Source organism: Triturus cristatus, chromosome 9 (genome assembly GCF_964204655.1).
Source record: "Triturus cristatus chromosome 9, aTriCri1.1, whole genome shotgun sequence".
In the NCBI taxonomy this organism is placed as follows: domain Eukaryota; kingdom Metazoa; phylum Chordata; class Amphibia; order Caudata; family Salamandridae; genus Triturus; species Triturus cristatus.
In genome coordinates, this window is record NC_140592.1 from 152,304,241 (window position 1) to 152,331,754 (window position 27,514).

At 41.1% G+C, this 27,514-nt stretch overlaps 1 protein-coding gene across 2 annotated transcripts in view; it reads left to right on the forward strand.

Moving 5' to 3' along the window:
- CACNA1D (calcium voltage-gated channel subunit alpha1 D) overlaps positions 1-27,514 on the forward strand; it is a 1,031,608-nt gene that overhangs the window by 857,545 nt on the left and 146,549 nt on the right. For both annotated transcript variants that reach the window (XM_085624624.1, XM_085624625.1), the window contains one exon: positions 26,277-26,393. In XM_085624624.1, coding sequence (XP_085480750.1) covers positions 26,277-26,393 — 117 coding nt within the window. The remainder of the gene's footprint in view (positions 1-26,276; positions 26,394-27,514) is intronic.

Genomic DNA, 27,514 nt, shown 5'->3' on the forward strand with positions numbered 1-27,514 from the left:
ACATATGCAAGAGATCGGCTTGCCCAGCATTACATCTTGGGCATCTATCATCTACCCTGACCCCCAAGCGAATAATTTGGCGGGAGAATGATATAAATTAAAAACAGTTTTATAATGCTGGGCCCTCAAATTTGTAGATCTAAATACTTTTTTATTCAGGGTGAGGGCCAGATCCAGGTCTACATCAGGGTCCCCCAATTTCAAAGCCAAGGACGCCTCTGTCTTTTCTATATCATCTTGTAATTCTGCAATTAACTGCTTATAAACCCATTTTATCTTCTTACACCCCCCATTTAACAAGACTATTACGGGGGCATCCTCCATATGCGAAAATGTTGGTCTCAGTGCCTTTAATGACCGTGCTACTTGACCATACAAAAACCAATGATTGACCGGGATATCAAACTTTTGTTGAAGGGCATCAAAACCAAGCGGTTCGATGCCTCCCCATATATCCCCAAAGGTCCGAATGCCAAGATCCCTCCAAACCTGTAAATTCCTATCGGCCCCCACATGAGGGAACAGACTAGAGTTGCACAAGTGGAGATAACGATTTACCTTTGGAATTTTGCATAGCTTAAAAATCGACCTCCTAACCCCCCAGACCACTTCCAAGATCTTCAGACGGGGCCTCTTATAGTATCTTCGATCAACTTCCCGCCACAGCAGCCCAATGGCCTTTTCCCCAATTAACAGCTCAAAAATGGAGGGTATGTCCAGGGCTGCCGAATTAATAACACCAGAATTAGTCTCCTGTTGGAACAGGATGGACATTTGTGTCAAAAGACAAGACCAATGATATAATCTCAAATTTGGAAGGGCGAGCCCTCCCCTTTCCCTAGGAAGTGACATATGATTTGTAGGACGCCTGACCCTGCCGTACTGCCAAATAAATCTTATAAAAAAAGAATCCAAGCTATTAATTAATTTTTCCTCCAAAAATAGGGGTATGGCCCTAAACAAATAAAGGACTCTAGGGAATATTGACATTTTTAAAACATTTACCCTCCCAATCTGAGAAAGATGTAACACGTCTATCCTCTTTAGCTCTTTTCAATAGATTTCAAAAGTGGGGGATAATTCTCAGCTATTATTTCCTCCACTGAGGCATTGATCTTGATCCCTAGATATGTTGCTGAGTCCACATATCTCGTGTCGCTTTTGACTATATTCCCAGTGCAAATTATTTGGGTTTTGAGTTCATTTAAAAGGTAACCCGACCCCTTGCCAAACTCCGCAGCTATTTCAACCAGGGCCATGAGCGCCTGTTGAGGGTTGGTTGTAATAATTGCCAAATCATCGGCATAGTCCAAGATTTTACTAATGTGGCCATTGCAAACCACCGGACTAATCCTGGGGGACCCTAATATTTTCTGGATGAGTGGGTCAATGTACAAAGTGAGGAGGATCGGGGAGCAGGGGCAGCCTTGACGGGTGCCTCTCTTTATGACTATCTTCTCAGAGCTCTCTCCCATAACCACCACCCTCGCGACCGGATCTATATACATAGCTTTGAGAGCTCTGATAACTTTCTCCCTGAATCCTCTCCCTACCAACACACCCCAAAGGAAATCCCAGTCGACCCTATCGAAGGCCTTTTCTGCGTCAAGCAGGATCTTGGCCATCTCCCCTCCCCCTGCCACCTGGGCATCGAACAGCGCTATCGCTCTTCTAATGTGGTCCGTAGTGCTGCGTCCCGGGATAAACCCATGTTGCCAGGGGGAGACGAGACCACCAATGATCCTGCCCAACCTCTTCACCCAAATCTTTGAGTATAACTTTGTGTCCGCATTAATTAGCGAGATTGGGCGGTAGGAGCATAGTTTCTCCCGGGGTTTCCCTTTCTTATGAAAGACTACAATGTTGGTTTCTCGCCAGGAGGCTGGAACCACTCCTGTACACAATATTCCATTAAATAAATCCACTTATAACGGTATAATCACTGGTTCTAAACATTTATAGACCTCCAGAGGGATCCCATCCGGGCCGGTGGCCTTACCAGGGGCTAGCTCGTGCAAAGCCTCGATTATCTCACCCCCACTGATATCCCTATCCAGTTCATCCTTCTCCAGAATATTGAGGCGGGGACCATTATCCACCACCTCAGCCCCCTGATTACCGTCCCGCGTTTCCTCGTCATACAGGCATTGGTAGAAGTTTTTAAAAGCCTTTATTATCTCATTTCCCTGAGTGAATTCCTCCCCATTTTCTTCAATCCGGGAAATATTATTCCTAGCTTTCGCCTGTCTTATTTGCAGAGCTAAAACTCTGCCGGCCTGCTCTCCCGTTTCGTAACGCTTAGCCTTAGATGTTTGATACTCTCCCAAAGCCTTCTGTAGTTCCGCTCTAATTTTCAACAGTTCCCTCTGGCTCTTACTACTGTCCCCTCCAATAATTATATATCTCATGTGCTGTTCTTTTGCATCAGACAGAATACACATTAACCTCTCCACTTCCCTCTTATCCTCCTTTCTTATCCTGGCCCCAAAACTTATAGATTCCCCCCTTAAAGCGGCTTTGAATGACTCCCAAACGCCATTCCTAGAAGCGCTAAACCTATTGGCTGCAAAAAACTCATCTACCCATTTCAACAAATGCCCAGTAAATCTTATATCCACCAATAAACGCCTCTCAAATGTCCACCTGGTCCTGACCCTATCAGGTCCAGATATTTCATAAGACAATATCAAAGGATTGTGGTCAGACAATTATTTCGGGAGTTTCGTTATTCCTACTCTGTTTATTTCAGTAGAGGAAATAAAAAAATAGTCCAGCTTAGTGTACTTCTGAAAAGGATTTGAAAAATATGTAAAACCAGGCTTTAACGGTTCTTTTGCACCCCATACATCCTTCAACCCATGGGAGTTGATAAGGGCTTTTATTGCCCTGAAAACTCTTGGTTTTCGACCCTGATACACAACAGAGTCGTTCCAGTCAGAGGAAATATTTAGATCTCCACACATTATTATGGGGGTTGACCAGGTAGCTAGCTCCAGTTCTAGGATGTCGAAAAGCTCCGGATCATCTTCATTTGACCCATACACTACGCAAAGTGTCAGGCCCCTTTCTAATTCCACTAAAACCCATCTACCATTGCTATCCGCCTTAGTCCGCCTGATCCCTCCCCAAAAATTTTTCAATCAAATCGCAACTCCCCTGTTTGTTGAAGATTGAGTAGAACAAGCCACCAACTCAAAACCGCTGAATGACATCAGGCCCCTTTTAGACCAAGGAAGGTGAGTCTCCTGAAAACAGAGAATATCGATTCTATTATTCTTAACAAAGTGAGCCAGCCTTAGACGTTTCCTCCAGTCGTTTAACCCACCTATATTGACAGAGCAAACCCTAATACATGCCATCTTGACGCACTATTTGAACGCAGCAATAAACCTGCTCTTTAGACTCCTTCGAAATCCCTACAACCATAATCTGTCTAAAAAAATAAACAAGATGAAACAAACTGCAATTTTTTCCCTTATTTTTTCACCCCTTGACCCCCAAACCCCTACCACCCTTCCTCCCACCCCAATCACCCTCCCTTCCAATGTGAGCCCCTCCCCTTTCGCCGTTCCTCAACCCAACCCTCCTTGGTGAAGCGCTCAGACCTAGTCTGTGCATATGATGGAGCTGCAGTGAGCAAGTGAGGACAAGCACTGAAACAACAAAGTAAATGGTACCCTTTAAAGCCCCTTAACTTATTTTAGATGTTTACTCCTATCAAAATGACTAAGATCGCAACCACACCCAATTACTGTGAAATTATTTTACACCCCATATCCAATCCAGAGACTAGTCCACCTTCTTGCCCAGAGAGACCAGATACTCCTTCGCTTTAATTTCTGACGAGAAAAGAGGGTCCTCCCTTCATTGATCATTTTTAACTGAGCCGGATTTATAAGATAGGCTTGAATCCTCTTCTCCTGAAACGGTTTAATCATTTCCCTCATTCGCCATCTTCTCTCCACAGTCGCGTGGCAGTAATCAGGGCGGACAAAGAAGGAAAAACCATCGCCGCTCCTCCTAGCGTCCAGTCTGGCCTTTTCAGCAATGGACTGTCTCAATATGAAGTTGCCAAAAAATATCAGTACTGCTCTGGGCTTATCCCCTTCTTTAGCATTGGACCGAATCTTGAAGGGGGTGCGGTGGACTCGTTGTATTTCAATAGACCAGTTCCAGCTTGAAAGCTCTGGAAATGCTTGCTGAAAGAGCTTGATGATAAAAGCCCTAATGTCCGAACCTTCCACCCCCTCCGGGATCCCCAAGACCCTCAAGTTATTCCTGCGGAGCCTGTTCTCCATCTCCTCCATTTTCCACTGTAGGTCCACAACCTGGGAGCATTGGGCATTGACTTTGCTAGTAGCCACAGCTACCTCTGCCTCCGTGGATACCACCCTCTCTTCCAGATTGGAAACTCTGTCCACCGTATTGGTGCAGACTTTCGATAGCTTCCTTACCACTCCCTGCATCTTCCTCATTGCGGCCTGAGCCTTACGATTATCCTGGCGAGTTTCGTCTCTGTGGGCAAGTATCTCCTGATGTATGGTCTCCAAAAGTGAACGATGAGTGCTATCCACCGCAGGTCCTCCCTGCAGGGCTAAGTCGGGAGAGTGATCCCAGCTCAGTTCTCGGGAAGAGTGACAGATTTTCAGGGGCTGACTCTTGACCACCAGAGGCTGCTCTATAGTTGCCGGAAGACCGTCCTCAGAGTCAGATTCTGAGCCGAAATAAGAGCTACGTTCTTCTTCCTCGGACCATTCCGCCCCATCAGAGACAGAAAAATAATATTCACTCGGCACTTTTTCCTTGTCGGTAATTGTTCCGGTAGGCAACAGATCAGCTTTCTGAGGCTTGGTGTTTACTACTGTTCCTAACCCTGGCTGACCTCCCGTGCAATCCACCCCAGAGGCCTGACCCAAGATACCGCCACATCCTTTCCCCGTATCTAAGGGTACTGTGATGACCTCCACAGGGGCCGGCTCATCTGGGACAACTTCCTTTTCTGCAGGGACAGATGACAAGCTTGGGATATTAGCTGAGGGTAAACCAGTGGGGGTGGTAAAGTCAGAGCGTTCCTCAAGAGACAAGGGAGAGTTACCAGGAAGAGTATCCAACAGTAAGTTTGGACCAACCTCCGCGGCCTTAGGCCCCTTCTCCTTCTCCTTACCAACTTTGGGCAAGATGTCCACGATTGAGGCTGCCGCAAGCCGGGTCCTGCCTGCGACCTGTTGCCTTTTCTTCGTTTGTCCTCCTAGTATTTGGGGACCACGCAATTCCTATCACCCTCCACCTCGATCTCCTCCCTCTGGGATTTTTTCCTGTGGAGCACCGCTTTAGCACCAGCACCAGCAGCCACTTTGGGGGCCATGATGTCCCTCTGCGTTCTCAGACCCAGTGATTGCCTGCCGAGACTGCTGAGACTACCACTGTCCGACTTCCCTGGCCGTAAACTGCACGCTGCCACTCCCCGCTGCCTTGGAGCCTGACTCCGCCCCTTCTTGCTTCCGCGAAGCTCGCGTAGTCTGTGGGCGGAAGAGAGAGCCGCGAACGCGGCCAGCGCCAAACGAAGAGCCTGCCTAGAGAGCCTGCACCCGGTAAGTGCCGTAGTCATCGCCAGTTTCCGTAGCCGTAATTTCGACCGATATGTGTCGAGATCGTGTGTGGCCGCGTCTGTGAGCCGGATCTCCTTGGGGCTTAATTCACTGCCCTCACTGCATTGCTGCGTCGGCCCCCGTTACGGGGCCGCCATCTTGCTTCAGTGTTGTACCGGTGTCGTTGTTGTTCTCGAGGTGGAAGTTCAGGTCCCCGAGAAGGATGTAGTCCGTGGAGGTGAGGGCGTGTGTGCTGACGAAATCGGCGATGGAGTAGCTGAACTGTGGTCAGTATCCGGGGGGTCTGTACATGAGGGTTCCTCTGAGGGTGGTGTTGGGGTCGGTGTGGATCTGGAAGTGCAGGTGTTCGGCGGTGCTGAGGGTGTTGTCAGTGTTGGTCGAGACTCTGAGATTTAACACCTCACATATGCTGTAGGCCGATGACATCATCCTGATCAGTTACACCAAGGTCGGCCTACAGCGACTAATTACGGCATCTGCCCTCTATGCTGCAAATCATGGGCTTCGAGATGATCTAGAAAAAACTAAAACAATGTTAGTGAGCACTAGAAGATGCCCGCCTCGGAGCTTTCCCTGGATGGCTCAGCCTTGGAATCTGTGCAGGAGTACAAATGTCTGGGTGTATTCTTTAACTTGAGAGGTGCCTTTTATAAAGAGTACAGCACGATACAAAGGAGAAACAACACTCTAACCTCTGTCTTTTGCACCTAAGGAACTCTTTAAAAGGAATGTCTCTTCAACTACTCGTACAAGTCATGTTTGCTAAACACGCCCCCTCCCTCACATATGGTGTCGAGGCCCTGAGAGGAAGAGCCGACAAAATAATCAATAACACCATAACTGGCACATACCGGTGACTCTTTAATTTTCCACACCAAGCATCACCTGCCCAAATTCACCTTGAGTTTGGCCTCTGGAGACAGAGCATCAATAGCTTGGGTGCTTACCTGAATTTTTGTTACAAGCTAAAAAATGTATCTGGCGCCACCTTAAATAGAATTGAGTGGAAGACCATAAACGATCCTAGAAAATCCTCAGCCCATGCCTATCTAAATTCGGCCCTAACCACCTTCAAGGCAGAGGCACTTTGGACCTTAACTCTTTCCTAACTAGCTTTTAGCAGAGTGATCAACTCTATCGTTTAGGGAAGGTCTCCTCCCTAAACAATAAAGTTATGCTGTCCAAGAGATCATATGCATGGATGATAAAAGCTCATAGGGCTTCCTAAAGCCCCAACCATATCTCAGGAAGCTGTTTGGGTTAAAGGCAAAACTCAATCTGCTGAATGTTTGGCTTGGAAGGCTTCTGATGTGGTACAACTCCCCCGTTTGGAGGAGAACTTCCACTGAGACCACATGCTTTTCTATGCAGATATCCAAAGGAAGACATATGTCATATCGTTTACACTTGCCCTGCCTTAATGATGGATGAAAAGGCCTGCTGGAACAGCACTTTATGAAGAATGAAGATATGCAATTCCCACTCCATTAGTGTCTGTGAGTTATTTACTGCTGTGTCTCTCTTGGCCCAGCATACGCCTTGTGGTACAACAACATTATACCAAAACACTAAGCACTTTCTCTTATGTATTTGTGCTAACAAAGCAAATATAGTTTTATGGAAATTTGTTCCGGGTTTCTAGGTGCTATGGAATTCCCTCTTCATTAGTAACTCTGAGCTATCTCCTGATGCTGCTTTCTTGGCCAGCACAACTTGTGGGCCAACTGACATTGGGCCAAAACACTAAGCACTTTATTTTGCGTACTTACACTAACAAAGCAAAAATAGTTTTATGGAAATTTGTTCCGGGTATCTAGGTGCTTTGGAATTCCCTCTTCATTAGTAACTCTGAGCTATCTCCTGATGCTGCTTTCTTGGCCAGCACATCTTGTGGCCCAACTGACTTTGGGCCAAAACACTAAGCACTTTATTTTGCGTAGTTGCACTAACAAAGTAAAAAGAGTTTTATGGTCATTCACTGCAGAGCTTTAGGTGCCTCACATCTAACTAAAACTAATCAAGGAGGAACGTATAGAGACTTACACAAAGCTGGTCATCTTTTAATGATTGTTTACACTTACCTGTTTTAAATTTTTTTAACAGTAATTGTAAGTTTTAAGTAACCGATCAATAAAGATTATTACCTAATCACAACCTCTCTAAGTGTCCTGAGCAGATCTTTTGAAAAATGCCACAGGTACCTGAAAATAATAGTATTGCCAAGTGCATGTCTCCCAAGAGTCGTAGGGTGCTGGGGCTGCAGGAAATTTGGCCCGGAAATGCTTGGATGCTACCCTGTCCAGGGGCGTTGATTGACTAGGTAATGATAATTCCATAATTCCATTATTCTTGTACCATAGTTTGACAATGATCCCAGAGGAGTAGAGCTTAGTCATATTTACTTGTATACATTAAAACCTCCTCGTGATGATCCTTGTTATATTATTAAAGGATAATCTAAAAATCGACTCGGTCAGTGGCTGACCTTGTTTCCAAACTTAATGACCTGGAATGGAGTAGTTCCATAGCACAACATTATATCTGTCTCTATGAACCCTCTGTATGTGCAGGTTGTCACATGCTACAGTATCCCTGCTGCTGCTTCTTCTAAAGGCAGGGCCTCAGTTAGTTTCAAACAAACCACAAGATCAGACCAACATGTTTGTTGTGTAGGGATCTTCAACTACTGGAAATTATTTTGCCTTCCAGTGCAGTACTTAACGCTTTTAATGTTTGCAACCCTATGGCATCCAGCCTTGATGTCTATTAGACTTTGTATAAGCTCAGCAAATGTTACAACTGTTTCAGAGCGCACACCAAAATTCACTTTTGATTCTAATAGGTATCACAGTTATATACATTACATCTTCCTGAACAAAAATGTCATCATCTAATTGATAAGGATTGATAAGTAGAGTTGAGAGTGACCACACTCCTTTGGTCCTGGAATTAAAACTAAAGATTATTCATAGTTTATCAAACAACCCTAAGATGTGGAAATATACCGCACCCCCTCAAATCATAAATAACGGAAGGAACCTCAAGTGAGACATGTTTCATTTAAAAAATATTTGCTCCATCTCTACACTTCTGTTCTTCTACTGCTCAATTAGTTTTTTTTGGCAGGGGAGAACATTAGTAGTAGTAAAATTGCTTGAACAGATTATGAAAAAGATGAGTCCTTTTCTTTGTACAGCATTTAGTATAAGATCCCGTAGCACTAATAACTGGTTTAATTCTGATGGCAAATCGGCAAAGGAGTCATTATTAAGAGCCCTGAGAAGTAGCTTGAGTGAGAGAGTTGTTGTGCAGACCAAAAACTATAAAGTGTTATTAAAGAATAAGAAAAGTGATTGGACTAATTCCTGGAAGCATAAAAAAACAATGATTCTAGATTCTTCTGAAATATTGTTATACTATATATTCATACAAAGGAGACATTAACTCTCTCTTTTGTCATGTGTCCTTTCTGAAGGGCATCTGCGCTTCTTCCATTACCTCAAAACGTCACAGTCATGCTGCAATCTGTTAGGGAGGCTGAATTGTTCACAACTAATGAGGTGCATTGAGATGTAATTGCAAAAAAGGTTGGTAAAAATCCTGGCCCAGATCAGATTCCATCAGCTTTAATAAAATCATAGGTTACAATATGATCCTCTTACATGGTGAATGTAGCAAATAGCATGATACACACATGGTTAGTACCTGGTTAAGAGCTGAGATTGTCCCAGAAGACCTTTTGAATATAATAAATCAGAGTGCAAAGCGACAACTTTACTTGATTTTACTGGGGTTTAATTGGTGAAATGACCAAACTCTTACAGGTCAACTGGGGAGTCTGGTTGGATTGCGTCCTTGCTCCGTCTTTATTTACTTAATTCAATAAAGTTTTGTGAGCTGGTTAAAACATTGTACTAATTATGTGCCTGTTTTGGGTGAACAAAAGATTTTTACACTTCAGTGACACCCTAATCATTTCTCACACTCCGGCTGGAATAAAAAAATCTGTAAAATCGCTTACAGACTTACTGCAATGCTCAGGCATTAATCATCAATCAAGCAAAGGCCAAATTAATGGTCTCCAACCACCATCAATAAATGAGGGGAAAACTAATTTTGAATAACCTGCCACTGTAAAGTGTTTCTCTCTTTTATTATTTGGGTGTTAGTGCAGTGAGGTAGTCAGATATCCAGGAGTAACATCACTTCACAAAGTTTTGCAAGACAAATGGTGGGTAGAGCTGTTTCACCTTCCATAACAGTTTATAAAGTTTAAGTTCTCTCTTCAGTATGTTATGGGAGTGAAAGGTGCGGTTTGTACAATATCAAACAATTTTGTATAGCAGAAAAAAAGTTTTTGAAATCCCTAATAGGCCTTTTGAAAAGCACACCTAAAATTAGTGCATACCATGAATTGGGCTTATATCAACTCAAAGTTTTATTGTCTTCAAAATCTTTTCTATATTGGACGCACCTCTGGATTAATAAAGATGCAGAGGCCTTTAGACATCCATTATGTGATATTCTATCCATAGGATGTTCCAGCGTGTTGGGCTAGCCCAAGTTTGTTTGCAGACATTTGGCTAGTTTCAGCCTCGATTGGGTTTGGAGTAGACCAGAAGATATTAATTCCCAAACGGTCTGCTAGTCAAATCTTTTTTGGCTCGCTTGAATCAATCTATCTTGTCATCAGTCTGTTTAAGTAGGATGACTAAAAGTTATCTTGCTTTCAAGAATTAACCTATGTGTGAAACATATTTGGACCTTTCAGAGCCACAATATGCAAAAACACCAAATTCTTCAATTCCACATTGATAGCCTGCCCTACTCACTCGGTCTTGTATTAATAATAGAACCTCCAATGGCAGCTCTCCGTCTTGTGAATGGGTTGCAGAGAGCAAAGGCCGTTTCCTTTTTTTCCCCTTATAAATATCATATCGGAAAAGATACCTATTACCTTGGTTGAAGATCATTGTAGTCAGACAATGTGGGATTGCCCTTCAGGTTTGCTAAACTGTAATGTTGGCTATTGTAATTTTTGCACTAGTAAAGCATCATTTCTTGCTTGGAGTCAAACAATGAAGTGTATTATTCTAAAATGATTTGTCTTGGAAATTGAATATTAGGAGGTTGAATCTTTTCGGGACGAGAAACTGTATGTTGATGAAATTATTGCCCTTGGAGAATTGTAAATATGTTTTTCTTTTTTTTTAGCATCTCTAAAGTTTGAAGGATTAGTTTGCTTATTATAATATGCTGATTTTTATGGATTAATATTCAGAAATAAATTAAACTTAATGCAATTGGATACTATTGAACTTACCTAGATGCTGTGAAGGCGCCACTACAAGAAAATATTCGAGTGAATATTTTCTCAATATATTTTATTTTCTCGTCTCTTTGTTTCTTGCTTTCAAAATATATTTTGTCATGTTCAACGTACTACAGTAAAGCAGTGGTTCTTAACCTGTGGTCCAGGCACTCCTGGGAGTCCGCAACTCATAATCCGAGGGTCCGAGACAGTTTAGGATATTAAATAATACGAACCAATTAAGTGTATATAAATAAAGACTTAAAATGAAAAAAATAAAATGTTCTCTAAATGTGAAGGAATTGGAAGTTGTAGGCTAAAAATTAAGTTGTCATCTTCATATTGATTCGCGGGGGCAGTGCAAGTGCATCAACAATACAGTATAACTGATGGGTGACCTCGGTTGAAGTTAGAAAAGATCCAACCTTCCCATCTAAAATAAAATTTAGATTTTTTTTATAGTTGTGAATTAAATAAACTATTTTAGCATTGTGTATTTGTTTGAAGAATGCTAGTTTCTGTATTGTTGTGCAGTTCAAATCAAATTTCATAGGCCGGGGTCCTAGACTTCCAGTAAGGCCTGAGCAGAGGTGCCTGAATTTCAGTAATAATACAGTAGGGATCCCCCAGTTCCAGTAATGATTAAGTGGGGGTCCACAGAGGTCAGAAGGCTAAGATCCGTTGCTGAAGAGGCTTTCATGAAAAATAATTTGTGGACTATACCTCACTGGTAGGGCATGAAATAAATTGTTACTACAAGTGATTGGTTAGTATTTCTTTTTTGTTCATGATGCTTGTATAAAATTACCCTCCATTTTCCATTGTTATGGGAGCGAGAACATTCTTTAGAAAAAAAAGGATTACATAAATGTTGAAAGACAAGGCAGTTATGTCCACATTTCTACTTTGTTATTCTTATTTTCCTGTTAACCAGTGTATTTGGTAAGATTACATAAGTACGCCATAACAAGATTCCTCCTATGTTTCCCTGGTGATATGCAGTTTGGTACTATATTCTGGAAATAAACAGGTAGTCCCTGTGCAGTTTAAGAGATTATCCCAGAGTGGTATCTCTGTACGGGTTCATATTCTAGCTTTAATTTGTATCAGAGCGATAGTGACATATCAAAGTTATTTAACTCTTTTTTTGACTCATTCCTTCTTTATCTACATACAACCTATTTGCTTCCATTGACACCTTACCTGTATTTAATTTAGATTGCTTAATTACCATTTTATTTTATTTACAATATCAGCAGCATATAGCAGTGCTTTTAGTAGCAGACGCATTCTTGTGACAAGGCGAAAAATCTATTGTTTTGATAGAGTCTGAACTTTGATTTTGATTTTCATTTACAAGTAACCATACCAGTTGCTTAATGTATGCCTTTATCCCTGATTCATGGATATACTGCTTCCGCCACCCCACCCAAAGGAATGGTGATCCGGAAATGCCTACTAATTATAAGCTTGTATTTCTTCTGGAAGTAGTGGCAAAAGAGAATGCACCTTGGTATAATGGTCCCATATTTATTTATTGATATATCAAACATATTTGCTGAAAACATGAAATGATCCATAATAATTTGGACGTTTTCTCTGCACGTGTTTCACAGGTTTTCATAAGTAAATATTTACTCTGTCCCGGCTTTATATTATAAGGCTGCATTTGATAGCGTTAAACAGGCTTGTGAACGGCAAGCGCTCTGGTACTGAGTTGTCCCTGGGGTGTCTCTTTACTTAGTGTGATTCATAACCTTTGCAAGTACACATGTGTTACCACTGGGTACTTCAACCTTTTCAGTAATTAGGGCTACACTGCTACCATTGTTAAATGAAAATCATCCCAAACTACGAATAATATTAGTGTTGTACTAGAGAACACATCAGACAAGATTACGTTAGTGGCCACTTTGTGCAAGATTATTGTTAGAAATGCAGTCTCTAGTTGGCAGTGATATACATCCTGTCCAAGCAGGGCCCCTCACTCTAGCCAGGGTAAGTAAGTTACACACTAAGAATAACCCGTGCTCACCCCCTTGGTAGCCTGCCACGAGTAGTCCGGCTTATCCACAGAGGTAATGTGTAAAGTATTTGTACACGCACACACAGTAACACAGTGAAAACACCACAAAAGTACTCCACACCAGTTTAGAAAAATAGCCAATATCTGAGTAAAACAAGACCAAAACGACAAAAATCCAACATACACAAATATGGTTATGAAGTTTTCAATATTGAATAAAGTTCTATTCCTTAGAAAACAATAGCTCCTACTGGGACTATCTGGTTGTACTTGACCGGGACAAATCACAAGTTCAGTCCGACTGCGAGGGAACACGGGCTAATACAGGAGTCACGCAGACCCCAGTACAGTACCATGGCTATGTAAAAAATCAATGAAAATGGAAGGCACAGGGGAAATGAGACATAGCAAAAGCAGGTGATGCGTCAGTTCCTTCCTGCTGGGCAGGGTCGTTGGCACGTTAGCGCTCAGGGATGGTCAGGAGGTGAAGTGTCACTGTAACTAGTGATTCGTCAGTTCCTGGAGGCCGTGCAGAGTCATAGAGCTGTTAATGCCCAGAGACGATGCGAGGCGCAGGAGAGGTGATGCATCGGTTGCAGGTGCGATACCTCGGTTCCTTACTGCTGTGCGTGTCGATGATGTAGTCGGCAGTCAAGCCACAAAGGCCTCTGTTTCATGGTGGTGAGATCAAACCAATGGGCCACAGCTGCGGCATCGGAGTTGGAGTGGTGCATCTCGAACGTCAGTTTTGCGTTGTCGGGACTCCCGCAGTGGCTGTTCTTCGTGGCACTGTGGCTTCATCAAAGTCTGCATTGTAAGTTGTGGTTGTTGCATTGAGCTGAGACCACGGCATTGGTGCAGGCACTGACATGACGTCAGAGTGGCAGACAGGCACCGGTTCCAAAGTTGGTTGGCGCCGGTTTCTTCTTGTAGCACGGAAATTCACTTCCAAGGGCTAGGTACTGGGGTGGGCACCACTTTGCAGGTAGGGCTCTCAGCAGTTGAGTCCAGGTGCTACAGGTGAAGTCTTTGATGGCCCTGAAACTTCCAACAGGAGACATGCTCAACTCAAGCCCTTGGAGAGACTTTAGAAAGCAGGATTTAGAGAGCAAAGTCCAGTCCTCTCACTCACAGGACAGAAGCAACAGGCAGCAGGCCAACACAGCAAAGCAAACAGCAAAGTGGCAGTCCCTCCTGGCAACCTGACAGCTCTTCTTCCTGGCACAATGTCCTCAGTCCAGAAGTATTTTAAGTATACGGTATTTTAAGTATATGCCCATTCTAACCTTGGAAGTAGGGAGACTTCATGGAAGGGTCTTTGTAGCGCACAAGGCCCTGCCCTTCCTGGCCCTGGCTCCAGACACACTACAGGGAGAGGACACCTCTGTGTGGGGGCAGGCACAACCCTACTCAGGTGCAAGTGTCAGCTACTTCCACCACTGTAGGTCAGGAGGTGTCATCAGCCTGGTGATGGGACATAACAATTGGGAGGGCACACCTCAGCTTCCTTTATGTGCGACTGTCTAGAGTGAATTCACAAAGCCCAACTGTCATCCAACCTAGACATGTTTTGTAGGGACAGGAAGAGGCACAGAATGGTTACGTTTGAAAATGTCAAGTTTGCAAAAGTGGTGTTTTCAGTCCTGCTATCTAAAAACCAACTTCACTAAAAGATGTGTATTTAAAATGTGAGTCCAGAGACACCAAACTCCAATTTTCTATCTACTCCCAATTGGAAGATACACTGGTACAATGTTACCAGGCAGCTTCAATGCTAACCTATGAGACAGCTAGACCTTGCTGTAGTAAAAAATGAGGTTAGCAGTTTTTCACTACCAGGACATGTAAAACTCACAAGTACATGTCCTGCCTCTTAAGTACACTGTACATTGGCCTTCCTTAGGGGTGCCTTTCATGTATATAAAGGGAAGGTTTAGGCCTGGCAAGTGGGTGCACTTGCCAGGTCGAAATGGTAGTTTAAAACTGCACACACAGATGCTGTTGTGGCAGGCCCGAGACAGGTTTTGTGCGGCTACTCATGTGGGTGGCACAATTAGTGCTGCAGGCCCACTAGTAGCATCTGAGTTACAGGCCCTGGGCACCCATGGTGCACTGTACTAGGGACTTACTAGTAAATCAAATACGCCAATTGTGGAGAAACCAATTACTTTCAGGTTTTAGACACAGAGCACTTGCACTTTAGCACTGGCAGCAGTGGTAAAGTGCCCAGGGTCCTAAAGCCAGCAGAAAGGAAATTCAGCAAACAGTCAAAAAAACAGGATGTCAGAAGGATAAAGACCGTATAAAGCACGCCAAAAGATACCAGGCCTAACAGTTATGGTCACCTGGCCAGGGTTGCAAGCCTATTGTGAAAAGGCCTTGCTCATTTGGAATGCCTCTTCATGGGTAATAAATACCAGCCATAGCTGCAGTGCCTTTGACACCACAGTAATATTAGTAATAAGTCTCTCCCACTACTGCTTGATTTATCATTCAATTATCAACTTTAGATATATTTTTGGAAATGATGCGTTCTTAAAATGCACGTTTCTATCAAAAACACACTTTTCAAATTTTCTACACATATATTAATTGAACAACAGCTTCAAATTTAGTTGACTGGGTTACAAAGTGGAGAGCTACTTAGAAGGAGCTGGAGAGCTACCAGTAACTCACGAGCTACTCGTTGGAGAAGTCGGGAATAGAATAAAGGAATAAACTTAGGGAACAGTCTTCAATTTTAAAACATGATGTTTACTAACAAACACTTCAACCAGGTATATATTCTTGCCCCCTCCCCCGTGATTTGTCGTACATACTATAGACCTTGAAGGGGAAATGGGTGAGGTCAGGGCCTTTCTACAGAAACTTGTATGCCCCAGGGTCCATTGTTTCAGTATGTTGACAAAACCTCCATCCTTGACTGAACCTTTATTGGTCTTCTGAGGACATTAAATACCACTATTAACTAAGGAAACCAATGTCATTATATTCGGGCATAAGCATCAGAAATACGGTTTCTTGTTACCTAACAACTCTAGGGTGATGCAAATATAACTGTTTGGCCTCATGGTTCAAGAATTGCGGTAGATGTAAAACACGCCTCTTTGCACTGAAAAGAAAATCTGTTGCTTAGGTTTATGCCTTAAAACACCTTTAGAATTGACTAACTAATTAGTCAGCTTCTCCCCTTTGTGCAGCTATTCAAGCTAGACCTTAGGCGTCTGATATATGGGGCTGGGCCTGCATGAATAAATTGTCAATTTTTTCAACATTTGGTTAAGGGTACTGGATAAGGGTGCTTCCCACAGATCATTAATTAGTCTACCAGCCACCCCAGTCCTATTACAGGCTCACCTAGAGTTGAAGTTAAAATGTCAGTCTTAGACCACGAAAGCCAAACATCCTAAGTATGTGTTTCAGAGCATGGGTAACTCCATCTCACTTGTTAAAATGTGCTATTAACCTCCTCCCCCGAAAACCTGTCAACATTCTAGGTTGAATTTTTTTTTAAACTGCTCGGAAAAATCTTGAAGTAACTACAGAACTGGAGATGGCTGAAACTAATTAAAATTGTTGTGTGGCGCATAATTAAAAACTGTGTTTTAAACAGCAAGGGGATCCCAATATTCTTTGGTCAGGGACCTTTGGGCTTAGTAAATTTATATGAACAGTGGCCCCTAACTTCAGAAAGAGAGGAAAGGGATAATATATACATACAATGAGGTCTATATAAATTTTTTGTCCTTCCGGACAAAATAATCTTTTTAATGTCTTTATATAAAAAAACACACACAAGGATCACACAAGTGGAGACACATTTTGTTGTGAAAGAAAAAAAGCAAAAGAAGAAAGCTCAGGCATTTACAAGGACTTGGAATCAAATGTGCAGTTGTCCAAGCAAACACAAAGTGCAACACCATAGTGCAATACAATGAACAATTATGAAAGTATCAAGGTGTACAGCGTTGATGACGTTTTGAGTCCACTTAACTTGATACCGGGATCATCATCAGAACATAGGAGTGTATGCTTAAGACTAATGCCTGTAAAACGGTCCTGTCAGTATACCCTATCCTGACACGGCAGGCGCAGGTGGGCCCTAAGGGGTTCCCGTAGGTCCTATAACAATGTAGATCCTCAGTATTTGTCACAATAGAAGAACGGTAGTCCAGTTCTTAATGTCCAAAAAATGGAGGACCGAAGAATTGCTAGTCCAATCCGGCACTCCTAGGAGTGCTTGAGTTCCTGGGTGGTTTCAGATACCCTTCATGTTTTGCCCTGCAGTTCGTGTCGGGTTCTCTGTGCTTCTAACTGGAACTTCGGAGCGAGCATAATTTGAAACGTCATCACAAAGACTTTGAAACTAATTTGGAGGATTCTTCCTGAAAATAAGCTGGTTATTTTACTGCACCATATGCTTCATGGATATCACAGGAGTATCTTATTGATTCAGTTTTTATGCTTTTATGTCACTAATTTATCTGTGTGAGGTTTCTGCTTGCAGAAAACCGAGTGTCATGTAGGTGCGCTGTGATTGTCAGGTGAGACTGTCATCTTTTTGATTTCAGTCTGAATAATGGTCCCATATGTTTTATGTTTATGTCAGCTATTTGGCACTGAGCATAAAATCTGATTAAACCCACATTGAAAATACTTGGGTCTATGTAATGTAGAGAGGGGTATTTACTTTGTCGGAGTGGGAGGAATTTGCAGATGGATGGCTGGTTGAAACTTGGATATTAAATGTATTCAAATTGAAAGCTTGTGCCTATACATTTTCATTTTTCCGTGTTTTATATACTTGTATTACATAAATGTATTTTATATTTTTTATTTGATTTTTAACCACACAATTGATACCATTTATTTGCTTCATATGACTGACATTTGACATAAATTTTAACCAGATTTTTTTATGAGGTTTTAAGTGCTAATTGTAATCATTTTCAAAAATCAACGCAGATTTGAGGTTTATTGTGAGCAACGTTTAAGGAGGAGAAGTGGCCTAGTGGCCAGTACTGCTGCCTTTAGAATTTAGGACTACGGTTCAAACCCTGACCTCTAGTCAACATTTTGTGATTCTGGGCACATCACTTAATCTCCCCATGTCTAAAAAAAAAAAGTGTAATTTAATCTGGTGTTCACTTAAAGCATATATTCATCTTGTTCCCCAGCACACGTAAATTCCAAATCATTGAGGTTTTAGCATTTGTTAAGACAATCACAACAAGCACCAAGTATCAATGAGTCGTAAGTAACGTCTTCTTATTTCTTTTTATTCATGAGGCCTTCATAGTAGCCCCCAACAGCCAACACGTGTTTCGTCGCGTAAGGAGTGTAGTCCCACGACTTTTTCAAGGCTGTGCAAGTGAGAAACACATATACAAAGCCAATATATGAACTTAACATTCCAAAAACAGTAAATTTCCATCGTATATGTTTTAACACAAAAGTGGAAAACTGCATATTGAGGATAAAACAATGAGGTGAACCCCCCAACAATATTGAAAGCCAAATTATTTCACAAAACTCACGAAAATATGGCGCGGGTAGAAGAACAGCCAGGAGTCAGGACCAGGTCCTGGAACCCGAAGAAATAGATAACGTGAGTGTTGTGAATCTGACTGATATGCACCTCTCTGAAGATGTTCTTTCTGTACTGACCAAGGGAATGAGCTTTTGTCCAAATACTGTTGGTAATGTTTGTGATGTTAAAATTGATCTGTTTATATTTGTCAGACGTTTAAAACTAAAGAAACATTTTGAATCCACAAATGTTGGCAATAAAAGCATTCAGAAGAATCTTGGTGTGTCAATGTTGGGTGAAAATTCAATACAAGATGTTTTAGATACTAGGATGCTCTTATCAATAACAGACTGTGAGATGAAACGATGACTGCGGAGGTGATTATGAGAGATCTTAATATCACTACTGATTACAGTATTTCCAGCAATCTAAAAGATAAGTTCAAATGGGCCCCGACGTTGGCTTCTGGTAATAATATCGACACATTTCATAAAATGGTGTTAGCAGATTTAGATAAACATGATGACAGGAACACGGTATCCAAAATTAAGACAGATAATCTATCCGTTAAAGAACGTACTGCACTAAAGGAACTAATTAATAACAGCGACATCACTATACGTGAGGCAGACAAGGGTGGTAACATGGTGATTATGCGCAGTGCAGATTATAACAATGAGATCCTCATCCAACTAGATAATCAAGACTGTTATGAACTACTACACACTAACCCGATCTGGGCTCTCACTGATCACATCAACATACAACTGAGACGTTGGCATGGGCAGAGTCTTATTGATGACAATGAACTCACATTTTTAAAAGTAGACAGGCCTCGATTTCCGTGCATATACACATTGCCTAAGATTCACAAGACATTACCCTGTCCCCCAGGCAGACCCATTATATCGGGCATTGGGGGTCCAACTGAAAGGATATCCGAGTATGTTGACACATTTTTAAAACCAATGGTGACAAACCTACCATCATACATCAGAGACACTAAACACATTCTGAGCATACTAGCTGACTTTAATTGGGATGAAAATATGATCATGGTGACTTTAGATGTTACAGCATTATACACCAGCATCAAAAGAGAAGTAGGACTAGTGGCTATCAGAAAGATGCTGAATAGTAGATCGGCAAATGCTTGGAACCACACAGAGATGTTAATGGAGATGGTGGAATTAATACTAGACAACAATGTTTTTCTGTTCCAAGAAAAATGGTATAAGCAGAAACAGGGTGTCGCAATGGGCTCCAGATTTTCTCCCTCGTATGTGAATCTCTGTATGGGATGGTTCGAGGCGATGAGAATCTGGGGCCCTTTGGGTACCAAGTGGAATGACTCCATACTTTACTGGGGAAGATATATAGACGATTGTTTTATGATATGGACTGGGTCTCAAACCAAACTGATTGATTTTATCGAGCATCTTAACTCAAATGAGTATAACATTCATTTCACCACTGAACAGAGCGAACATAAAATCTCGTTCTTGGATGTAGAATTTTATGTGGAGGATAATTATATACAGAGCAGACTTTTTAGGAAGGAAACAGCCTGCAACTCTTTACTTCACGCTTCTAGCTCTCATCCGCCGCACCAGATACGCTCTATCCCTTACGGAGAATTAGTTAGGGTTAGACGCAACTGCAGTGTAGACACGGACTTTGAAACATACAAAAAGGGAGCCCTTATGAGATTTAAGAACAGAGGATATGACAAGACCACTTTGAGAAAGGCAGAACAAATATTGATCAGGTAAAAAGAAATGACACTTTGAAAGATAGAGCAGTGACAAAAGACGAGAATAAAATAAGATTAGTCACGGGATATAATAATTGGTCAGGAGTGCTCAAACGTAGCATGAACAAACACTGGCACTTACTGAAGGATGATAGATCCCTTAAGGACGTCATCATAGAAAAACCAGACATCACTTACAGACACGGCCTTTCACTTAGGAACATTTTAAGACCGAGTTATCCTACACCCAAGATTAGAGAGAATTGGTTAACCCGACACACCTGTGGCTTTTTTGGCTGTGGACATTGCGCGGCATGTAAATGGGCACATCCCAAGAAAACTGAATTCCAGGGACCTGGTGGCAGAACATACAAGATCAGAACGAACATCACTTGTCTCACTAAATTTGTTGTCGATGCCATTGAGTGTAGATGCAATAAGAGATACATTGGCAGTACAATCAGGACACTGCGGGAAAGAATTGGGGAACACATACGGGCAGTGAGACATGGGGACATGAGATACCCATTAGCAGCTCATATATCCACATGTTCAGAACAGACTACTAACAAACGTTTTGAATTTTATGGAATAGAACATATACCCAGACACCCTAGGGGTGGTAATAGGGAACTGACACTACGAAGAAAAGAAGCTCTTTGGATTTTGAAATTGAGGAGCACAGAGTGTGGTTTAAATATCGATCAGGAACTACACTACTTCTTAGGCAGATAAAATGTCTGTAGAAACATTTGAATGATTGACGCAAGAACTACGCCATTATGTAGTGACATTTTTATAAAAAAAATTAAAAAATGTTTTTTAATTTTTTGAATATAAGCATGTCTAGATGTCACACAGCTCACCACATTTAAAGTGTACAAACTATATTTGCCTACAGAATGTGACAGAAAGAATTAAGAGTATGATAAATAGAAATAAGATGCCGTTTATCTCAATGTATCATATGCATAACCTTCCTTTTATACTCTGGTAATAACCATATGTTCTTAGTATTGAATACAATTACTTAATAGATGCTTATAAAAGAACTAATGTGATGACCTCAATTGATGGAGAGACTTGAGGACTGTATTTGTAATAGTAGTGACGTATGCGGAATAATCAGCATTGAAATACACTCCCACTATCTAGGCGGCATACCAGCAAGACGCAAGGTATAACAACTCATATTAGATTGAAATAATAAGAAAGGTTTATTATTACCAAGAGAAATTTTGATAGATATGAAACATGTATTTTATGGCACCCTGAATAAGATTTTAATAGCGTCGACGATTTGTGTACGCATCAACAATAACGTCTCTAAATAGCCGAGACGATCTGCCAATAGGCAAGTAGCGAGAGTATGAATAAACACAATAGTCCTGTCTCTATGTCTATGATCACTGGGTGACGCGAGGCGTTCGACGTCGTCATGTTTGACTCTTCCGGCTTATAGATATCTGAGGTGTTTCAACAGGATACAATCTGCTGTACTCAGCTGAACTACACGCTTGTTTGGTGGCCGTGTCCTTATCTTAACGAAAACGCTCACAGGTAAATGATTGGGAACATCGTGTACTGTTAATGTTATCAGGATTTAGACTTTAATAATAATGTTGAGAAAATCGAGGTCATGGTTAATTAACTTATGGATTGTCGTTTTGGCCACTAACGATGTTTTGTTAGCAGTACTTTGTTTATTTTAGGTATAATGTTGGTATTTAATGCGTTCAGTGACAAGATGATTCTAGCCCCTTAACTCTTACGAGATTCTCGGTGATCACGCGCATTGTTAATTGGTTTTACACTTGCTAAGGATATTCACGGGGGCTTATATACAATTTTTACAGCACACTGTGAGAAAGACGTGGCTCGAGATAGCATGAAATAAGAATATTGCACAGACACCGCCGAAATAGAAACCCTTTTGTGGTCTGGAATTAGCACCACATTTCAAGTAGGTGTTTCTTTTAAACATTAAGTGAAGTTATTGTTATAACTTGACTCCTTGCTAGTCTCTCTGACACGCTGCTTTGCCTCTTACCTATTTCCGCACTTTCTTTTATTTCAGGATTGTGACAATAAGGAGGAATTAGGTAATTTGTTCAGTTTCTGAAAAGGGTTGCCTTTGGACAGCATTCTTGAAAAATTTGTTTCTGAGATTTCAGAAACACGAGGCACTAAGCACTAACAAATAGACGTCACAGTGTTGCAGGTTATAACCTGAGGGGCACTCAGATGTGGCACACCTTTTGGCACACTCACCGATATACTGTACATTGATGATTGAGCTTTTGGTCTACATGGCTTCATACCTCCCTTCTCTCTCCATCTGCATTTGGGTTATAGCCTCATATACACAGCTGTAACAATGGCTTCACCATTTCTGATATTTTCGTGAGTTTTGTGAAATAATTTGGCTTTCAATAATGTTGGGGGGTTCACCTCATTGTTTTATCCTCAATATGCAGTTTTCCACTTTTGTGTTAAAACATATACGATGAAAATTTACTGTATTTGGAATGTTAAGTTCATATATTGGCTTTGTATATGTGTTTCTCACTTGCACAGCCTTGAAAAAGTCGTGGGACTACACTCCTTATGCGACGAAACACGTGTTGGCTGTTGGGAGCTACTATGAAGGCCTCATGAATAAAAAGAAATAAGAAGACGTTACTTACGACTCATTGATACTTGGTGCTTTTTGTGATTGTCTTAACAAATGCTAAAACCTCAATGATTTGGAATTTACGTGTGCTGGGGAACAAGATGAATATATGCTAGCTGATGCTTTCCTTTGTGGAGTTTGTGGTTCTCCACACCTTTCAGCACCGTCATAATGAGTAGATGACAGGAAACTGGGTCTGTAAATCTTTTAGTGGTGCCTATATACCTATACCTAATACCACGTGCTCATTTTATAAATTCACTTAAAGCACTCAAACACCTTTGGGCTAAACTTGGCTATAACATAAACTGCAAACATTTTTTTAAAAATGTTATTCATATGTAAATTAAACATTGTGGTTGTAGGCAAAAACAAGTACTGGTAAAGCTAGTGAATTTGGGTTTATACGTGAGCATGCAGAATTGACGTTTCCATATAATAGCACATTAATGCCATCCCTATTGGCTTTGCAGCTCTTGGTGTTGGTGGTGGTTTGGTATGGCATTGTGGCGGTGGTTTTTGTGGCATTCGTACTGGTACTGGTATGATATTGGTGGTGGTAGTGTTGATGGTGAAATTGGTGGTGGTGGTATTGGTAGTGGTGTGATATTGATGGCACTGATATTGATCTTGGAGGTAGTTTTATGGTTTTTGGTGATGGTACGGTATTGGTGTTGGTATGGTAGTGGTGTTGATAGTTGTGGCAGTGTTGTATTAGTAGTGCGACTACAAAAGCACTGTTTGGGTCAGGCCTACACTCAGTCATGACAAAAGCATTCAAAACTGTCTTCTTCAATTTAATTAAAAAAAAGATTTCTTTCTATACACCATACATGTATGAGATACAGAATCGAATGTGATGATTGATTATAATTTTAGATATAAAGTAGTCCTTTATACATTACAAAACAATCACACAATAGGTGCGCAGAATGATACTCCAAAAAGCATTAGTATGAGATTGATAGAGAAATGCTCATATGAGGTGATCTAAATGCAATTGCCAATTCCTCAAGCCACTGGCTGAATGAGGCTAATCGAACTAAACAATGGTTTCACAGCCTCAAATCCCACTGTATGCAAATTGTACGCTAAAGGTCTTGCAGGTAGTGCTGTATACTCAGACCCAAAAACAGTTTTACTCTTTTATTCATTTGGAAAAGCATTTTGTTTTAATGTACCTTTGCATTATGATTCTGAGAAAGCTTAAACCTTTGAATTTCAGATGACTGGGAGAAAACTAGGAATGCTGCTAAGAGGGTGCTTTTTTATTCAATATGTGTCAACCGTACAAATGAATGAAATTCAGTTTCGAATTCCTTTTTTCAATTTGAACCCTAAATTCTACTTTGAATTTCCTTGTATGATCTTTTAAGGTTTGTTAGTTGCTTTCTCTCTAAAACTGGTCACTGTCCTGATATGGGGCATTAATTCATGTCCTTGTTGTGCTCTGGGATTTGATTCTCTACCTCATTTCCCTTATCCTGAGTTTCTTTTGTCCTGTATCTCCACTTATGTCTTGAAGTAGCATTGTCTCTGCTATTTGATAACTTGCTATTTCATATGTTAATCTTAGCTTCTTTTTGACATGTAATTGTTGTTTGTTGACTGAATGTTCAAACGTCATATTCATTATCTAATTGTGTGCAAGTGTGTCTATCTTGTTTGTTTCATGTGCATTAAATTGTGGCTTATGGGTTACAGAAACCACTTCTGACCTTTACAGTTTCTCTATTGGTTAAACACACGTTGAGTTTAATTCTCTTCAGCAATTTCATATCATGAGCACTTACCATCGCTTGACCCATTCTGCGTTCGGAACAAAAATATTATTCGTTTCTGAGACCCTGATTTATCTACATCCCCTGCTACCCTCCTCATTGCTTCTTTTCACCGAGTCTCTTGGAAGTCATTTAGATATTCAAGAATTCTTATTAGTTTGTAAAGATTTGTGAATCAATCAATGATCTAGGTAGAGATCTGTGAATATACACAATCCACCAATGGAATCCATCAATGGAAAGGCCTTAGGATGTGTCTTTTTAGCACAAAGGTGAGAAGCAGAGGGATTTCAGCAAAGGTAGATTTTGAGTGTTTCACTAAAGCAGAGGTTGTTTGTCTGTCTCTTTCATTCCTCAGGGCCTTGGAGTTTATAATTTTGAGTTTAAGATTTCTCTGAGTATGCTGTATGGACTCTGTCTGGCCATTACAAATAGAACACCCAGATTTGTAGTGATCTAGGTTGTTACAGTAATATATTAGGGCTGTGTACTGTGGATATCGCTTTGTGATTCGAAAGTACCATCGGAATAGCCGGGGAGACATCTGGGTAATTTTAGGTTTAGGAAGATAGTGCCCCTTGGTATCATGTTTGATTTCTAGTGTGATTTGACATTTGAGATCAAATAGTAAAGGATGGTTTGATACTTTGGCAGTCTGGCATCAGAGACCCTGGTGTTGTTGAGTTGGATTTTGATAATTGTCCCACTAACATCAAGTCATCTGAGGATAGGACAGGGGGTTGCATTGAAGCCAAAAGTAGTGGAGTATGCTGACACTGTAAAGATATAGACAATTGGTTCCTGTAAAGTCGATGCAATTTCTTGGCACTCTACCTTGGTGCTTGAGATGATTTCTTGTTTAAAGATGGATCGAAGATTGTGGCCAAAGAGGAGGCCAATGGTGCACCACGAGATACATGATGGACTCAACCACTCGTGTATTCAATGTTTCTTAAATAACTCCTTCAATAAATGGCACATTAATTTTGATGTTCCATGACATTTGTATTTTAGACCCATGCTTCAGCAGTTTAAAGAGCTGAACATCTCCAATTCAAAGCATGATCCACCAGTATTGCAGGTGCTTGAATGTGAATAATATGAGTAAATGGGTAATTATTAAATGATGGTGAGCAGAAATTAATTATCAGAAACATCAAAAGAGATACATTGTACAGCAGGCTACCACTAAATATATGCCTGCTAAACAATAAGCCTTATAAGCCTTGCATTTAACATTAACATTTTTCATTGCATTCATGTTTACTACAGATTGGTCAACATTCTGTAGAGTATTTGTCTAGTCCTTACTAATTAATCTAAAACTAAGCAATGTTTACCCAGATGACAGTGCACAGATCTCTTTCAGTGTCCAAAAATCTCCAGTTAAGAATGTGTTTTCACTCAGTCTTACAAGCATGTCATACCTGACATAGTTGCTCAAACAGGGCATATTGCTGTTCTCAGTCACCTGCTATTAATCAGGGCTACCATTTACCTACTTGCAAATGTGTCCACTTTCAAAATACAGAGGGCTGTGCTTTTGATGGAAAGCCAACAACTGTTTTATTATGCAACTTTTATTCATCCAGGCTGGACTCAGGACATTGCATGACATCGGACCAGAAATACGACGAGCTATATCATGTGACTTACAAAATGATGAGCATGATGAACATAACCAAGAGGAAGATGAAGATATATTCAGAGTAATATACAATATTTATTTTTTGTTTGACGGCATTAACTATTTTGACATTTATAAAATTTAATTCACCTGTAAGGTTAATTTTCAGATTTGATGGTACTGAATGTCTTCTCCACCACTGAGCAGAACCACTAGAATATTATATGAGGGGGTCACAAAAAGCTTTGGACTCTGCCCCTTTGAGTTCTTTGGACTTTTTTCATAGTGAGACTATTATTAGATCCTTTTTCTCAAAAAGTCTGTTTTGTGAATCTATAACTACAATTTTCAGGCTGTGCCTCCAGTGTGATAGTAAAAGGGGAGACCTGAAGGACATTCTAGAGTCATGTTCTGTCTACAAGTCAGATGGGAATTCATTGATTATAGGCTTTGTAAATTAATAAATATGTGCCTTCGTTTGGCATCTCGAGAGCGGAGCATTTCTCAGCCTGCTTGTCCCCCCTCTATCCAATTCTTTTTCTGGTTATAGTTTTTGCCCGATGTCAGGGGGCCTTGTAGGAAATCATTTGATAGGCTATGAGCGAGTTTAGTTGCAGTCTTGATTTGACTTGAGATTGAACTCACACGCTGCCTAAGAAGAAGGCTGTGAATGCATGTGAAATATTTGGGTTTGGTAATATGACAAACCAGATAGTTAAAGAAATAAACATCTTACATATTTAAATCAAGTGGGATTAAAAAACTAAAGCAATTGTCAAACAGATGTAGAAAATGGAAAATGAAGAAAATCGGTTTTGTTTAGGAAAATCTATCAATTTAGCAGTGTTGCTACAAATGGGTTACATATTAATAATGTGCGTCTCTTCCAGGAAGAATAAAACTAGGGGGCAGATTTATATCGGACTTGCGCCACTTTTACGCCGCCGTTGCGTCACTTTTGTGACGCAGCGTCGGTGTAAACCCTGCGCCATGTTGCGCCCTGTTTACAATGTGACGCATCTAGGGAGATGCGTCACGTTGTAAAGCTTGCGCCACATGTAGGCGTACCTGAACAGGGGGCGGCGTTCCGGCGCAGGAACGCCTCCTAAAAGTGGCTGAGTGAAATCTACAAGATTTCACTCAGTCACTTTTGAGCCCATGCTGCGTCAAAACCCTGCACCTGCTTGAAGCAGGCGTAAGGAT